Genomic DNA, 17,969 nt, shown 5'->3' with positions numbered 1-17,969 from the left:
GTATTCTATTCAGCTGGTTATGTTTTATTCAAACCACATATGATATATATGAGATAAAAAAAAAACGGGTTTTTTTTACAGTAAAAAACGCAATTATTACTATTTATCCAGCTTATGATGCAATTCCCACATCAACTGCAAATGTTTGCCGAGCTACAGTTGGAGTAGCAGTTGGCACCTGCGTACTTTTAATCATTGGAGTTGTGATCGCTGTTTATGCTACACGGTAGCCATTTTGTTTCATACTCAACATACATTAAAAATTGTATATTGCTATTATGATATATTTTAATCAACATATGTGGTCATTCCTATGAGAATTCTTTGAACAAGCATGAAGAAATTATTTCATTATACTGTTGTTCAGCTGTTTGGTAACTGTGTTATAAGTGTTTGCATATAACTATATACATATCTCAATTTTTGAATTGTAGAGGAAGAACAAAAAACGTTACCCAAAGAGTTGCAGTTGGCATGGAAACTAAATCCTCTTTTGCAAAAAACCAAGGTCCACCTTTTACAGTTGGTAAGGTTAAACCAGGAGTAAACTATTAACTCCGCTAAATAATAAGACCTATTTTTACCCGAAAGTGACCTACGAGGTGGAGATAACATTTAAATTCTTTCTTCAGTGCTAAGATTGGTTATCATCGTCCTTCTCGTCTCCATTGAAATTTTGCTTTTTCTCTTTGTTCAATTATACGTGTAATATAGACGACACAATTTCAAATAATGAGGTTTTCTTTGCCTGATAACACCCAGGTTGATATTTCTGTATTAAATTGTCACTAGATCATATAATAAAATTAACAAAGCTGAAGTTTTTTTCAACCAAAGCGATGATTAGAGATTCATTCTGACTCGATTAATATGGTACTTCTCGGGTTGCTTAATTATTGTATTTAGCGCAAAACCGCAAACTATTGCACAATGTTTTTACATTTCTAATATGCAATATCTCTTATACTTAATGAATTAAAATGAAAATAGTTTTTGATGTGTGCTAGTTTATAAAGTAAATGATATTCATACTGTCGAATTTCTTTATCAAAAGTTTTCTACTGAACCTCAAGTATATCTTGCGAACGAGAATTTTTGTTATCCCACGTGTTATGTCATATTTTCGTTGAAATGTGAAATTACATGAAAGTGTGGTTTTACAATTCAGAGAAAATTGCGATCTTTTACTTAATGTCTATTGACCAATGGGATTTATAATATTTGTATGAATTTAACACTTATATAGTATCAAAGTTAGAATTGTAATTTTGGTTTTGCAAAAGAAGGTTTATCTTTTATTTACAATGACTATTTAAGTCTGCAAAGTCTGATAGTAAAACCAAAGTCAGTTAAATAAATGCTAGTACGAGAGCTAATTATTTCTAGATGACCGATTTCGAAATGAACATGCTGATGTTTCCATCGTGTATGAACACGTTTCTTATGAAAAATCAGAAAGCAGCTCTCCTTCAAATAAAACTATATATGTTAGGAACATCAAAGATCAAATTGCAAACATGTCTTCTAATGAATGCGCTGGATTCAAGAGTGAGTATCAGGTAGGAGTTAGTATTCTAATCTTGTCTTTTTTTATGACTTGTATGCAATTGTGAACGCAAGTTACTGTATGATTTATAAATCATTAGGTTCTGTAAATTATATCATTGAAAGGGCATTCCTCGAGGTGAGCTCTATCCCAGTTTGGAATCAAGAAAACTTCAAAACAAGGTTAAAAATAAATACACCACCATTCACTCGTGTATGTATATGATTTTTTTTAAAATACAACTACATTTATGTTGATAGTAATGTAAAACACATAGCATTTCATTCCAGACATGATGATGCATTTTCTAATCATAGATGATCATTCACGAGTCATTTTAAAGACACCGTCGTCGGATGAAGGAGATTATATCAATGCAAACTACATAGAAGTAAGGACGAGCAACATGAAAAATCAGTTGTATAGTGCCTTTTCTGTTAATCTTATGACAATCAAAAGCAAAATCACAATATGATTTTACTTTCATTACGAATAATTAGAAGACTACTATTTCAATTAATTGAAACATAAACATTAACATTTTGTTTTTTTTTACTTTTTTTCATATTTATAGGATGCACGAGGGAAACGGGTTTATATTGCCACTCAAAGTAATATAATTATTTCAAAATATGTTAACGTTCTTATCATTCGCTCACAAGCATTGTAAAAAAGTATGAATTATATCGAGCTCCGCCCTTGTCCCATATGAAATTTGCTGACTACGTATAAATCATATTTGGTAAACTACAAATCATGCAACTATCAATATTGACTTATTATGGTCAGGTCCAAGGCCGAAGACAATTTTCGATTTCTGGAACATGATTTGGGTGGAAGAAGTCTGTAACATTGTCTGCTTGCAAAATTTAGAAGAAGGAAACACGGTATAAATAAAATATATTTACTTGTTGATTGTAATAAACAAGAAGACATAAGCCATTAAGAGACATTGGATATAAAATAATGATACACGTATAGTAATTTTATTTCTTCAATTTGCGTGAACAAACCATACCATTGGAAAATGAAATATACTCAGCAAAAAAAAATGCTAACGGAATTAAGCAAAACACTTTCTATTCAAATAAAATGGTTGAAAATTATCCTGTGGTATCGTTTGGTATGTTTTCATAAACATCCCTTTCGATATTTTTGTTCTTCTTTTTATTATAACCATCAATTTTATTTTCCCTAGAATAGGATCAATTATTACTGGCCAGATGTGAACGACAAATGTAAAGGAGGTCACTTGACCATCAGACATCTAGAGAATAAAACCTACGCCGATTACATCATCAGACGATTTAAAATACACAACAACACGGTATATGAAATAAGATCCTAACAATTGAATTAAGTCCACATTTTATCATGGTTGTCTAAATTTATAGTCTACATAATTTTGTAAAAACAAAACGCTTTCTTCTTACAGTTGTATAAAAATTGCCAAACAAAATATAGGAAATTATTTTTATTTTATTGGATTATTAGGAAGAAGGACATCTTGATTGTTTGCTTTTGTGGGTTTTTCGTTTTCATAGTGTTTCTGTGTTGTTTTTTTTTTGGGTTTTTTTCTTTCTTTTTTTTGGGGGGGGGGTTACGACATAAGAATATAATAAAATAAACTCCGCTATATGTAACGCAACATGATTCACTACATATGGAGAAATGGTGTACATTTTACTAATTTGCATAGCGGCCATATCGTTATCATAATGGCGATTTTCAGTACAATAGAATGTATAGAAGGGAATGAGAAAAATTACTAATTTAAAAAAAATAAGTATTTCAGAAATATTTTCTCCTCATTTGGTTTTGTCATTTACTTCATCCGGGATCGGAATGCGCTTGTTTTGTTTACATTAGAAATTGAGATGGCGGTTCCTTTTGAATCTGAAAAATCGAAGCGGTGCGTTGTAGGAATAAAGTGTGTTTTTTGCGATGAAAGGCGTCATGAAGGGATTTTGGAATTATTTCTAAAATACTTGCCATTCATGGGTAAAGTAGTTCCTCATATATATATATATATATATATATATATATATATATATATATATATATATATATATATATATACAAAGTTTACATTGCAAACTAAGTGTGTCAGAAATCTTGACTCAAATTAGAAAATTCTTGTCGGTTCCTTTTTGCTTTCAATTAGCATTTTTCAAGACTTTCTTAGTAAGCTATCGGACTTGCAACTAGGCATTTACGCTTTATATTGAATCATTAGGCATATTGCATATTTCTATTTAAGATTTATCATTAAAATTGAATGAGATTTTTCAGGTTATAATTCTATTCTTTTTCAAGCTGATATTTTTAGCTGTTTATTTATTTATTTATTTATTTACTCATTTTAGCCGGTATAGTCCTATTTTTAGATGATTTATAATGGTTGGATAGATAAGCATTCAAAGTGTGAATCATTGATTGTGGTGACAAAAACATACACTGATAATTTATGCATTGCCCCAACACATGTTCGATAAAAATGAAAGTTTTGAAGTAATCACACAAACTCCATACATAAAAGGTATGTAATTTTCATTCGTAAGGGAGACAGTTTGAAGACATGAATATTAATGAGAACAGTGTCACGTGTCATTTAGCTCATGAATAAAGTGTACGTAATTTCTCCATATGACTTAAATGCAAAAAAAGATATTACAGTTAAGAAAAATGCTTTCTCTGGTTGGATTTTCTCAAAGAGATCATACTAAAACGTAACGTCTATTCTTCTATAAATCTTCATTAAAATGAGTGTTTAAAGACGAAATCAATGATAACTCTTATCGATGAATAATTTCTTGATATACATTGATGGAGTATAGAATTTACATAATTATTTTTTCAGTACATGCCAAAAAAATCCACAAAAATATAAAGAATAAATTCACTACAGTAACTGTTATCATTCCGTTACATGGACACATTGCTGACTTATATGCATGCAGTGCAAAATATGTTCAATGCTGAGGTTTCGTGCATAAATTGATGCTGAAGTCCTTTTACAGATGTGATGGTCTAGAACAACTGAAAAGGTGGCTGACTGGGGTTGATCTAGAGTCAAATCTTTATTGTAAATCTGAACATATATTATGCTCACTTGATCCAAAGGCTACTAGTAACTAGAGTACAAAAGCATGGTGTTTCTGCTTTTGTTATGATAAATTATATCATTCAATTTACGTTAAGTATTTATTGTTGGGGTTTTTTTTTTGTTTTTTGGGGTTTTTAACGTTTACGTCGATATCATGTTTATGTAGACGACCACAAACCGTCACGTGACGATATTCAACTACACCACGTGGTCATATCACGGACTGGCTGATCCCCTTAGTCTGGTTGTGTTCCATCGTCACGTGATCAGAGCCACAGATAACTCTGTTGGAAAGTACACAGTGGTACACTGCAGGTAATAGTGTGGGAAATTCAAATCATAGCATGATAAAATTTCGTACATCCATAATACATTTTCATAACCAAACGCATTAAGCTATGAAATCCTTGTTATCCGTTACCAAATTTTATTTCGTTAGAATTATTTAAAACATTCAGGTGCAATTCACTGTTAGCTTATAACATATTAAAGTGTCATAAGTATAATGAACATGTTATCATATTCGGTACACTATGTAACTTTTGATTAGTCAATTTAATAAAAATATAATTTAAATATATTTTACTTTTGTAGTGCAGGTGTTGGTAGAACTGGAACATACATTGCGTTAGACGCCCTCTATAGGGAAGGGGAGAAAACTGGTATAATCAACGTACCGATGTACGTCAGAAGAATGACGAAGGACCGGATGAACATGATTCAGGGAGATGTAAGATAATATGTCACTATAGAAATATATATAATTAAAGTTCCAACAGCTGTACTTTACACTAAAAAAAGAAGGTATAAATGATAACTTTATCTACTTTTTTCTATTCATTTCCTCCTGAAAATTACTCCAGCTAAAAGCTGCCGCACTGTGCTCAATTTTAAATGATGAATAACATGTATTTTCACATTTTTGCCGTTAGCAGTAAATAGCCGAGTCAAGTATAGACGGACGCTGTGAATATGGTTTAGGAAAACGATGCAAACACGAGTAATATTTGCTTTGTAAAATTGCTTTGTCAATTTCTTTCTTGTGGACTTTACAAAACATAATTAAAACGACTCAAGAGTCATAGATATTTCTTCCCCCTTTATTTTCTCTTAGGTTTATGTCTTACAATTCCCATGACTGTCATTGTATCATTTTGATAAATATTTTCCTGAGAAAAAATTACTAAATTATGCTTTGTCTACGTTTGCTTACAAATGATATCAAACACTTCCCCTTCTTTATAATATTGAGTTACGTGATGTAATTTTTATCTAGATTTGAAGTAAATTCATTTCAAGCATTTTCAATGGAATAGACACAAAGTTAAAATTGCTTTTTTTTTATCAAGGAAATGACTTTAACCAATGAAAGTTTTTAAATGAACTCCTGTTGCCAATATTTTTTTCCTTTTACAAAAGATTGGTTATGACATTACATTAAGCTTTATTATTAAAAGCTTTTTTTTTCTCTCTCTCTTCACGTGTTTCGAACTCCTTAGTGTTCTATTGTTACAATTTTAAAAATAAACAAAAACATACGATTTATAATGACAACTGATTAAAGTTATGGTGTTTATCAATTATCAACAAAAGGTGCTCTTAATGCTAATTTTCAATCCATACAAACGATAACTATAACATGGTAAATTGTTTATATGAATTTATAAAATTAAAAGAATTTTGCTTCAAGGAACAATATAAATTACTCTACCTTTTACTGATGGAAGCATTTAGTGGTCCATCTAGATGTATGACTACTGAGAAGTTTGTGGGCGCCTACGAAGAAGAAACATGTTATGCAAATCGTGGAGATGTGGTGCAAATAAGTTCTCAGTCTACTGAGTTTGAGGTGATTGAGACTTGTGCGAAAGAAATATACGAAATGATGTGTTCAATTAATCAAACTGGAGATTGTGTGTATCTAAAATGTGTACATGTCGCTAATTACAACATTGCATGAAAATCAAAACTTTACAAATTACGTATTAATTAAAAAACATGAGTAAAAGTAACAACTCATTACAGGAGTTACTGTCCATGAGAAAAGAGTATACACAGCAATGTTACACTTCTGGCCGTGCACAGATATCGGCTAACTACACTCAAAGTGTGCTGTCCGGTAACAAAGCCTCTCATTAAGTGTCAACAAACAACATATTTTATTAGTTAATAATATATAACTGAAAATGAAGTGTAAAACATTTGATTTTTAATTGCATGACCTGCATCTACATCGAAATTTGTTTCATGTTGATCATGCTTCATTTCTAATCTAAAACATTTCTCTTTAATTTCAGTTGAGGAGTATATGTGCCATCTGTCCAATATTAAGGGACACAACACATACTACAATGCGATGCTTCTCCAGGTTTAAAAAATATTATTATCATTTTTGCTATCAAGCAAGCAAGAAAAATATTTCATTCCATATATCGATTGACAAAGGTTAAATACAAATTACACAATTTAAGGCATAATTTTATATTATTTGCGTTTCGAAAAATATTGCAATTTACAATTGGTCAGCTGCATATTCTGTGTTTTCTGGATATGCTAAAGAAGTTTTGGTTGCTAATACGAAAAACACTGACAGAGATACATGTTGTAATCAGTTGTATTATAAAGGTATAGCAAGGTGGATAAATACTCCCCGCACATGTATCTAGAATATAATCACAGTTTTATTATTCTGCGATATTTGAATATTAAATACATTCTAAAGATTCGTATAATTTTGATATATCTAAACCCATACGGGTTTCGAGCTAATGACCCGCTGACATGGAGCTGACGCTATAGCTCTTGAGACTTCAAATGAATAAACTCAATCGCTTACTTTGAAAAAAGTACTTCATAGTATAAAGATGGTGCATGTTTTTTTAATCAGTAACACGCATAAAAAATAAAAAAATAAATCTATATTTATTCCTTTATAGAGACTAACTCCCTCATTAACGCCCAGAACCCTCTACTAGAGTTCTGTGTTACTTATACTATATTTTTTTTTATTTATTTTTTACAGTCGTACCTGGAGAAGGACTCCCTGATCAGCGCCCAGTACCCTCTACCAGACAACACCGAGGACTTCCTCAGACTGGTCAAGGACTTTGATGCACGTGTTGTCGTCTTCTTGTGTCCATTAGAGGACATTGATTCGGTATTCAGAAAACATTTACCTTATTGTCACCTTCATTATGACTCTATAAAAACACAAATTTCATATCATCCTTTGCTTAATGCAGTGTATCAATTTGCATGAAATTAATGTTTTTTAATGTATCTGTGATGTCATTTTGTCGATTCGTGTGCCTATTATCTATTTTATTGTCAAAGTCATTTTTGCAGACACAAGCATGGTTTCCAACAGCAAACCACAGCAAATTAAATGGACTATTCGTCATTAAGAACATATTGTCAACACAAGCTTCCAACGTCAGAATAACCAACCTCAATATTCAAAAACAGGTTATTTTTCCATGGTCATGCAAAAGATAACGATTAAAGAAAATAGCAAAGCTTAACATTTAATGAACAGACATGTGTGTATGTAGCCAACGTCAATCGATTTTCAATGTCAACCAATCTTGACGCTATTTTTTATGTGTATCTTACATATTGTACAGGAATTCACTGAAAAAAAACATCACTGTAGTCGAGTGTCCGACATGGAAAGAAGGAAAAGGAACTACTGATAAGAGAGTTCTGCTGGACGTGATTAAAGCAATGAAAACCGAGAAATCTGACCAAGAGGGACGCATCATAGTACTATCGAGGTGAAATTTGATAATAATGCAACATTCCATAGATTTCTTTCGCATGTAGACATATATATTATGCAATTATAGAGGAAGATTCCAATATTCCATGATTTCCATGAGAATTTATCTACATTATGGTTAATATCATTCAATTTATTTTTTTCTTTTTATAGACAATAACATTTGGTTATTTAAAAATAATTATATCAATTATATTGTATAACAAATCTCTTTCGATTTTTTGTGGGGGGTGGGATGTTTGGGGGATTTCAGCATGTCATGTATATCACAGTTCTTAAATACTAACAAATTCATACACAGAAATTTGGCATTTCATCACACAAAAACTTTCAATGTTATATGTCATTCTTTAAGTGACGGAGCTACACGCTGTGGTCCATTCTTTGTTGTATACAACGTGTTAGAACATATCTCTGTGGACAGAGAGGTGGACATATTCACCTCAACACGTCAGCTCCAGGTCAGGAGGCCGGAGTTCGTGTCCACTTTGGTGAGTTAAGTATTAGCTAGGATGGTTTTTTCAATAGCTATATCCATTTAATCACTATTCAAAGATTCTACTTAAGCAAAGTTAAAGACACAAGATTATGGTTTTTTTCATGTTCTAAGTTTACTTAATCAACGTTCGTTGGGGCATGAACTAAACGATTTAAAGGCATTTGTTTGATCCTTTGTATCCGGATCCGATGTATAATGGAACATAATCATCGCAATGCATGAATACATTGATATCAACACATTAGAGATTAATATCTCAACACCAGCAAAACAATGTTTATATTACTATATCTATTTTAATGAATTTTAGGATGAGTACCAGCTTTGTCACGACGCCGTCGCAGAATATCTTATAAACGACAGAGTTATGGAAACTGTTACGTGTAAAGAGAAAAAATGAATAAACGATTACTGAGTAATAGATGGCCATGGTGTTGAACTATTTTTTTCATATGTTATATACATTTTCAGTTCATATTTTGTTGAAAAAACATTTCTGCTCTTTGATTTGAGTGGATGACTTTTGTTCATATTACTTTAGAATCGTGAATTTTATTATCAATTTCCTGTCAATAAAGGATCTCCTTTTTCGTGTATGTTTGCATCTAGATTATTTGCGTTTATATCAAATGCATAGTTTTGTTTTGCTTAAGATCTATGTATTTTTATTTCTATAAAATTATTTCCAGAACGTGAATTTGATTATTTTATATAATATATTTTGTAAATTTTAACATTGCGTTAACGGTTTTTTTAGCTTACCTGAACTGTAGGTTCAAATGAGCTATTCGGATCACCTGTTGTCCGTCGTCCGTCTGTCTGTCTGTTAAATCCAGCTGGATCAATACTAGGGCCTCAGAAGAGGTTCAAAGTTTAACAAATGAATGCAAAAAGAAAATGTTTAAAATCTTCTTCTCAAGAACTGCAATGTATCAGTGTGTAATATAAATATGCATGAATCATATATCATAGTTACATGTAAAGTGTATACATGTATTCTAAATTGTTATAAGAGTTTAATGCTTAACATAGAATATTTCAAGAACTATGGCCTGTCCCAAGATATTAGTGCTGCATATTTGGACGATTTCAAATAAAATACACATACCTGTGAAAAAAGTGCAAGACAACCGGAAAAATACCTAAGATAACTTCATTTACGCGTTATCATTTTTCACTTGAAAAAAATTCACAGAAACAAAACCTGATTACTTATGGAGATTTATAATGAGAGATTTTGACATTTTTTTTTTCCATTCGAAGGACACTAAGAACACAACGCATAATTTAGCAACGTTATTATCCGGGACTGCTGCAATACAAAATATACGTAGATATTACCTTTTTAGTCGTGTATTGAAACCTGATGCCTCAATGTCCCTTATATTGTAAACATATGCATTAAAGGAACAAAATTAATACAAATATCACGTGCTAGGGTAACTATTCCTGTAACTAAGCCAAGTAGCTGTGACACTTACTTAGGACGTGCTCTGAAGAGTGTAAATAAAACCATTAGCTTACGTTAACTTATTTTCTGCTGACCTTCCATATCAGTTTAGTGCATATGCAAGTTTTTGACATTTATAGAAACACAATTGTACATTTCATTACATGTGCCAGGCACCTGTTAGCACTGCTGAAAAAGTGTATTTAGCAAACGTTTAACTTGGTAAAATTGCCTTGACTTTCGGAAAATGTTCTGTGGTATATCTGATTAACGATAAATCCCCGGATGTTAGTTGTAGCAAGACTTAATTAAATTCTGAAAAATGTATATATCCGAAACTTACGACTACTTTTATTTTAAAATTGTCGTTAAAGACTTTTTTCTCTTAAAAAGTAAATGCAAAAGATCAACAATAACAAGTTTTTAATGGCGTCATATATGGGCTTAATTTTGACCATGATTCATAATAGCATATCCATGTATCAGATACTTATTTTAAACAAAACAAAGCATCTTTTACATACATGGCTTGTTTAAATAGAAATTATATTCATCCTTTTTGTCATTCAATCATCCATTCAATCTAAATGACTTTTGTTATTCAATTTGTATTTGTAATATGAATCATTGACTACGTATTACCAAAGCCAGAACAAATGAAGGCTTTATAATGTTGTTAAAATCAATACTGCCTGCATTTACTGAATTCAAGAGAATTGAACAATGTTAAAGGTAACACATTGATACAGCTATCATACAAACATTTCATCATTCTTTATTTCAATAAAATGACATCGTGAACATGATGCACTAATAACGCAAAATGTCTGAAATGAAATAATATATACAAGACAGTGTACACGATATGCAAAACAATAGATACAACTAAAATAAATATTGATGTAAAATAAAATGGTTGTAAATATTTATAAAATGTTTTTAAAAAAGAAGTCAATGCTTTTTAATCTGAATAGAGAAGGAAACCAGCAAAACTATTGGCAAAGCTGGACAGCATGACACCAGGGGGCGGATCCCGGCTCTTGTGGGCGCGGACCCAAACCTCGTCCCCTTGGTTCAAATGTACGACCACCATGTTACTTCCGTTCACACTGAAGTTAGGATCCGCGCCCGAGTACGCGCATGCGGATCTGGTCTCTCCGTTGATGGTTAGATCCACGCCTAACCTCATGTGAGGGCGGGTCAGGATGTTGAAAAAGAAGACGTAAGTCCCGGATACTTGAGCTTTGAATTTCCCGGTGGTCGGGTCGTAAGCCCCGCCCATATTGTATTCCACTAAATCGAACACGATCGTCTGGTTCCGCTTGACGTCAGACATTGCGCCCTCTAGGCTGATCTGTGACGTAAAAGCCACACGTGGTGTATCTAATGTACGAAAATAAAACCAAAATTGAGATTTCATTGCTATAAATACTTTTTTTTTCTGATTTAAAAACCCCTGGATTATACAATTATTCTTGGTAATAACTACACTTAAACTTTGATCATACCCTGGCAGGTTATACCAATTTAAAAAAAAAAGTAATAATCCTGGTGAGTAATTCAAAGCTAGCTAAAATACTGCACTATATATCACAAAGCTACTAGCTGCGTTCATAGTTCATACTAGTAATTACACTGTACATCCACCAAGTAAGATTCCCTTTACTTCTTACGGAAATGGGAATTAATAGAAATTCATAGCTCTGTAGAAACAAACAGGAATTAAATCTCGCGTCCCGTTTTTTGACTGGTAGAAACCTTCGTTAACTTAAGAAAAATCCCTGATTGCACCAAAACATCATGATGATGTCAGACTCAAGTCCCCATAGAAGACGATTCAGTCTTTTCTTTTATTCAGCGTACTGATGTACATCAAGAACAGTTTAGTTAATTTTTCGGGGGGGGGGGGGGGGGTGCGACCAGTATATTAATTTATTAATAAAAAGATCTAAATATAAACAATGAAATGATTTTTGATGATTCATGCCGGTTATGAAGGTAGAGGTCATTGCAGAGAAAAAATTACATAAACAGCTAACCGCGGGTTATGCATTTTTTCTGCAATGTTTCAACATTCATATCCCGCATGGATCAGCAAAAAAAAACATTTCATTTGCTGAAATGTATGCAAATATAACAATATTTGAAAATTCTTTAAAACTCAAATCTAAGAGAAAACAAAGAGTGGTCAACCTATTTTTGTTCTACACTAGGCATCAGTGGATTACACATGCAACTTTAGCAGTTCTAATGTGAAACAGATATGGTGCATGTACTTGTAACACTTAAAAACGTTATTTTCGCCGATCTGTTGAGTGCGTGTAGAATTCGTTGAATCGGCGTGGTAATACATGTATATGTAAATTGTAGATGAGTCCTGAAAATTACTCCAATTTCAGAAAATTATTAAAGGTAAAAACACACGCGTTTCAAAGTCCAAGCGTGTGGTTAACGTAAAAGAGGTTCCAAACTGTAATTTTTACTTATAAAAATTAATTATACAGATTTTCAATGATGATGTAATATTTCCTTTTCGAAATAAGATTTGGATGCGTTAAAATGTATGATACACCATTCTTCAGGAACCATGGAAGGATTATTTTGATGTCGCATTATTTTAGTCTTCTTAAAATAATGTAACTGAATACATCTTCTTATTATCACTGACCCTAAAAGCCATAAAAAATTGGGCCCTATTTACATTCTCAACAGTCAAAAATATGAAGGCAGAGCGAAATGTGTAAAGGAAAACGTTCTATTACTTTAGTAAGAGTTATGTAATTAATTACATCTTATTAATACAGATACGGGGCGTTCTGCCCTAAGTTGACAATGCATTTCTCACAACAAGATAAACTTCTTCTTATTTGCATAAAATGTGTAAACGTGATTTAATTACTACCTTAATTATAGTCCTTAGTCGCTATAAACAGTCCCTTAGCCTCGCGTTGGTTTGTAATTAATGCTGAGGTTAAAATTAGTATAGGGAATAGTAAGTATTTAAGGATTATATATTATTATTATGACTGTTTTATATATATGTACTTATGAAAACTTAAGTGTGTATGGAAATAGTGATTGTGGCAAGCTAGGGAAAATAAGTCAGAAAATATACATAGCATCAAAAATTACCAATTCAGTAAAATCCAGTCGAAATGAAGATAAAAAAAAAACTTTCTGTATTTTTTCTAAAAAAGTGTTGTAATCTGTAGGTGAATTAATCAAATGGATACTCAATGACATTACTTAGTCATCTGTTTTTAGTTTAATTTTACTTAAGTTTCATCATCCTGCCATTTACAGGTACACGAATGTCATTCTATTCTTATTCAACTTCCTGTAAAAACATTAACATACTTTCGACTTCGCACAGTACCTATAAAACTTTCTTTAATTTCTCATAATTTAGAGATTTGCATTATAGAAAAGCAGGAAACCTGACACACTTTTTTTCTTAATTTCTAGAAAGTTAATTCTTTGTCCCTCTCTGCTCTGTAAGCAATCCCCATTTGTCACACCTTGACACACAATTACATATTTACAAGTCAATTAACAACAATGTCGACAGGTGTTCCTTCTTCTAATTTGTTCTCCTGCCAACAGCTGGAATTAAATCGGCTTCATCTCCTTGATCAGGTATTAAAACTTTCACAAGAAAAAGAAAGGTGATGAATTTTCTCCGTAAAGTCTGCACTATTTACTTCTATATCTGAACAAACAGGTGCCGAAAGCATTTGTTTACGGGAAAATTAAAAATAAAAAAATAAAAAATTCAGAAGTTTTGGAATATATCAAAGATGTGATTCGTGTCGTCGGACCGTACGATTGTTGTACCACATTTAAGTGCCTTTGTGTAGGTGGAGGGGGTAAAAGGGTGGGGTGGGGGGGGGGGGTCATTGAACAAGGAGGTTTTTTTATCATTAAAACATTATTACGATCAGTTACGGAATTAATGAAACACTGTCATTCTGTTATATAAACAGGGAGTGTTCTAGGCTATGAAAATGTAATATCAACAGTACAAACGTTGTGTATTCGTTCATATTCTCGCTGCAATATTAAGCATTGAAAGTCTCATAACTGCAGCGGTGTGTGCATACAAATTTGTATGCGCACACCGCTGCAGTTATGAGACTATATCTTTCAAAAAATAATGATTTACTGCTTATATTTACATTTTGTTCAACTTCTTGCCTTGTCTGAAAATGTGATTTATACGCAAAATTTCTGTTTTATACTAAGGGTAAGTTCAAATTAATGGAAAAGCCACTGTAACAGCCAAAGCGTGAACTTTGATTCTCGCTTGTGACGTTGCATTTTACAGCGTTCAACGTTTGTGACGTCATAATGAAACTAGTCATTCTAAACTTTGAGTACCCGGTGTGTGTTACAGTCTTATAACTGCGGGTGGCTTTTCACACACTTTACATGCAAAAAATATTTGGAATGTAAATATATGGCAGTATACAGTCGCATCACGTTATAATTCCTCTGCATATGCATTTCTACTGAACGAAATGGGGTATTGTAGTGTTTAAGTGTTTAAGCGTTGTGCGGTTTTTTTGCTATCGATAATAATGTTCTGTATTAGTTTGTGTTCTACTTACTTGCGTTCCTCGGCAGCGCCACCTGTGTGGTGGTAGGGCGTGGTCTGACATCTCCCACGCTCTCCTTCTGCTTCTGTAGGGACTTCACGTTGTGACTCAGCTGATCTATTGCGTCATCAAGCAGTCCGTTCCCTCGTTCTATTGACGTCACGTTATGCATCAGGTTCTCAATGACGCCGCTCAGTGCGTCAAATCGCTGCTGAATGGTTGTGACGTTGTTCTCAATTCCAGTCAATGAGTCGGCGAGCTTCTTGCTTCGGTCGTCGTAAACGAAAAGAGAGTTTTTAAGGTCGAAGAGTTCTTCGTCGAATTTGTTGCTCTGTCTGTAGACGGAGAGGAGTTTCTGTGAGATGTGATCAACCTTGTCATCCGTGTTTCTGTTCTTCTCGCTGAGTGACGTCACATTCTCTTTGAGGTTCCTGACTTCACCTCTGAGAATGTTTTCCTCTTCGTTCAGCTGTGTGACGTTATGATATATCTTAAATAGCGCCTGTTCGAGTTTCTCGTCCTTCTCCCTTAATGACGTCAGATTGTTCGTCAGCCTGAAAATAACCACCGCCATTCCCTCGCTGCTATCTTTCTGAGAGATGAGATATTTTCTCATTTTGAAGATATCGCTCTCAATGGCGTTCTGAACATCTTTGATAATGGAGACGTTTCTCTTTATGTTCCTCAGAGAGTCGTCATGACGTTCACTGTCCAGTTGGAGTGACGTCACGTTACTTTCCACTCCGGTGATGGTGTCTGTTAGTGTTACCGTATTCGTTTGCAGAAACATCATATCGTTCGTAAGTCTCAAAACGATTTCTCCCAGGTCCGCGCTACTCTTCTGCACTAAACTCAGATCGCCTTGCATTTCGGAAATAACTGTGGTCATTCCTTTAGTACTTGAATCAAATGACGTCATATCGTCCGTCATGTTAATAATACCTGATTCTAATTTGTCGCTTCTTCTTTGCAAGGTTTGCACTTTTTGGTTAAGATATAACAGATTGTTGTCATGCTTGGTTTGATTGAAAGTTATGGTGTCCATCTCATCTTCTATCTCACTTATAGCGATACTATTGTTGACACCATGCTCTCTGACGTAATCAAGTTCTTCCTCCAACAGCGAGTACTTTTCATTGAAATCGTCATTGCTAACCTTGGACAATTTGACCTTGTTGACCTCCTGTTGTAGCTCCTCTATAACGAGACTGTTCATACCGTTAGCTGTCTTAATCTCGCCCATTTCTTGTGAAATCGACGACACTTTGTCAACGAAGACCCTGTCATCCACTGTCGACCGCTGTAGCTGCTTCAGATCCACCTGAAGTACTTCTATATCGTTATTCTGACGTGAAATCTCTTTCCTAACGTCTCCTACATCCCTGGCGAGTGACCCAGACTTTTCCTCTGCTTTGTCGTCATTCTGGTCAATCATGTCCTTAAGTCTCTGGTTAGATTCAGTCAAGTTCTGTTTCACTTTGTTTAACTCGAAATTCAACTGGGTGTTCAGTTTGGACAGAGCCGCCACCTGCTGCATCAGCAGCTTAATGTCGTCGTTCTGTTGTTTCTGCTCCGTGATCATGGTCGACAGCTCCAGCTGCACGACGTTCACGCTGTTCATAATGGTCGTCGTGATCATCGACTCACGCGAAACACGCTGTCTCAGCCTCTCATAATCACTGATGCTGTCGCTCCCCATGGCTGCTGCGTTCAGCGCCAGAGGAAATTCGAAAGTAACGAGAAGTAACACTAGAGTCCACATCGTCTTTAGAATTCACTTAATTTTTTTTTCTGATGGAGTAAAATAATTTTTCATGAAAATCCGGAGCAGACGTGGCTCTCGTTCATAATGCAGACGACCAAGTGAGGAATGAAGTCGCGCGCAAACTGTGAAGAATGCTCGCTTTCATTTTTTATAACTCAGGCTCCAAATTTAGTTTTAATTTTATGCGCGGAAATTTTAAGTTAAATTAGTTTCGTGTTGCAGCGTAATTATTTCAGATGTGTATTGTATTGTTTTCGTTCTATATGGATGGAGAAAATCTTAACTGCAAGTTTAATTAATTAATCTGCTGTCAAAAAGTCTAAAATGTCTCTGTGTAGACTTTTACATAACGTGGGCATCTTCTCTGTTCGCCTAAAAAAAATATGTTTGTTAGTGACATAACTGTCATTGCAGAGAGCGAAGAACATCAGTAGGAAACGTTTTCCGTCCCCTTTATAATATGTTTTAGGTGTATATTTTTTGCATGATAATAGATTATATGACTTTTTGTTGAAAATCAGCTGTACGCTTTAACAGAACTGTGAACTGTAAGCTGGAGATGACATCAGTATACACGTCAGGTTTCCTTCCATGATGAATTCTATGTAGCCTTTTTATGTAAAAATAGATTATGTAGCTTTTTTTAAAAAAATTCAGCTGTATATATCAGTTTATCAAAACGTGGCCATTTTCTCCATGCGTAAAATACATAAAAAAATAATTGTTGTTTGCTAATGACAGAACTGTCATTTCAGACTGCAGAGGGAATCAGTAAACTGCCTGTGTTACGGCTGTGATACAGTGTACTACAGAATGGTCTAGAATATTGAAAAGTAGATTACATACAGTAACTTATTTTATTCTTTTTTTATTCAATTGGGCACTAATTTTTACACAACTGCCGTAAATTGAGCAAACCTCGTTAAACATTGTTTCACCAAGTGACGGCATTAAAAAAATTGCTTATCTGATAAAAAGGAACTTCTTGTCTTTATGTTCATTATTCATAGGTATTATGATAGCTATTACTCAGATTATATAGCTATCCTCGGTGAGTGGCAGACCTTTGACTAATACTGCTAATCATACTGTGGTTATACGGTGATTCAGTCTCAAAGATATGTCGTTATCATATATAACTCTCTAAGCTATGGAATATTCATTTGTGGATTTCCGAAAGATAAGAAATATAAAAATCGTAAAAATAGACGGATAAATAGTGAATGTACT

At 33.5% G+C, this 17,969-nt stretch overlaps 2 protein-coding genes across 2 annotated transcripts in view; one reads left to right on the top strand and one right to left on the bottom strand.

The window, feature by feature from the left end:
* Nucleotides 1-9,651, top strand: part of LOC128173883 (uncharacterized) — a 142,109-nt gene extending 132,458 nt beyond the window's left edge. The window contains exons 19-36 of the mRNA XM_052839560.1: nt 112-226; nt 435-526; nt 1,387-1,559; nt 1,672-1,759; nt 1,864-1,937; nt 2,121-2,157; nt 2,336-2,433; nt 2,745-2,873; nt 4,819-4,967; nt 5,247-5,382; nt 6,343-6,501; nt 6,678-6,771; nt 6,950-7,020; nt 7,675-7,809; nt 7,998-8,131; nt 8,276-8,425; nt 8,786-8,921; nt 9,240-9,651. Coding sequence (XP_052695520.1) covers nt 112-226; nt 435-526; nt 1,387-1,559; nt 1,672-1,759; nt 1,864-1,937; nt 2,121-2,157; nt 2,336-2,433; nt 2,745-2,873; nt 4,819-4,967; nt 5,247-5,382; nt 6,343-6,501; nt 6,678-6,771; nt 6,950-7,020; nt 7,675-7,809; nt 7,998-8,131; nt 8,276-8,425; nt 8,786-8,921; nt 9,240-9,329 — 2,060 coding nt within the window. The 3' untranslated portion in view covers nt 9,330-9,651. The remainder of the gene's footprint in view (nt 1-111; nt 227-434; nt 527-1,386; nt 1,560-1,671; nt 1,760-1,863; nt 1,938-2,120; nt 2,158-2,335; nt 2,434-2,744; nt 2,874-4,818; nt 4,968-5,246; nt 5,383-6,342; nt 6,502-6,677; nt 6,772-6,949; nt 7,021-7,674; nt 7,810-7,997; nt 8,132-8,275; nt 8,426-8,785; nt 8,922-9,239) is intronic.
* Nucleotides 9,652-10,827: 1,176 nt separating this feature from the next.
* LOC128172974 (putative leucine-rich repeat-containing protein DDB_G0290503) lies at nt 10,828-16,849 on the bottom strand. Its single transcript, XM_052838717.1, has 2 exons — nt 14,987-16,849; nt 10,828-11,762 (listed from the first exon to the last, which is right to left on the bottom strand). Exons 1-2 carry the CDS (start codon nt 16,734-16,736, stop codon nt 11,341-11,343), a joined length of 2,172 nt encoding a protein of 723 aa, XP_052694677.1. The 5' UTR covers nt 16,737-16,849; the 3' UTR covers nt 10,828-11,340.
* Nucleotides 16,850-17,969: the final 1,120 nt, after the last annotated feature.

The sequence above is a fragment of the Crassostrea angulata genome, chromosome 2 (assembly GCF_025612915.1).
Source record: "Crassostrea angulata isolate pt1a10 chromosome 2, ASM2561291v2, whole genome shotgun sequence".
Classification (NCBI taxonomy): domain Eukaryota; kingdom Metazoa; phylum Mollusca; class Bivalvia; order Ostreida; family Ostreidae; genus Magallana; species Magallana angulata.
This window is presented reverse-complemented; position numbering and strand designations above follow the sequence as displayed.

What these genes read in the sequence shown, in the direction of transcription:
- LOC128172974 (XM_052838717.1), bottom strand. Translation starts at nt 16,736, where the DNA reads ATGTGGACTCTAGTGTTACTTCTCGTTACTTTCGAATTTCCTCTGGCG. An exon ending in GGCGCTGCCGAGGAACGCAA is followed by an intron (nt 11,763 to 14,986) that starts GTAAGTAGAACA and finishes TTCGTACATTAG; the next exon opens with ATACACCACGTGTGGCTTTT.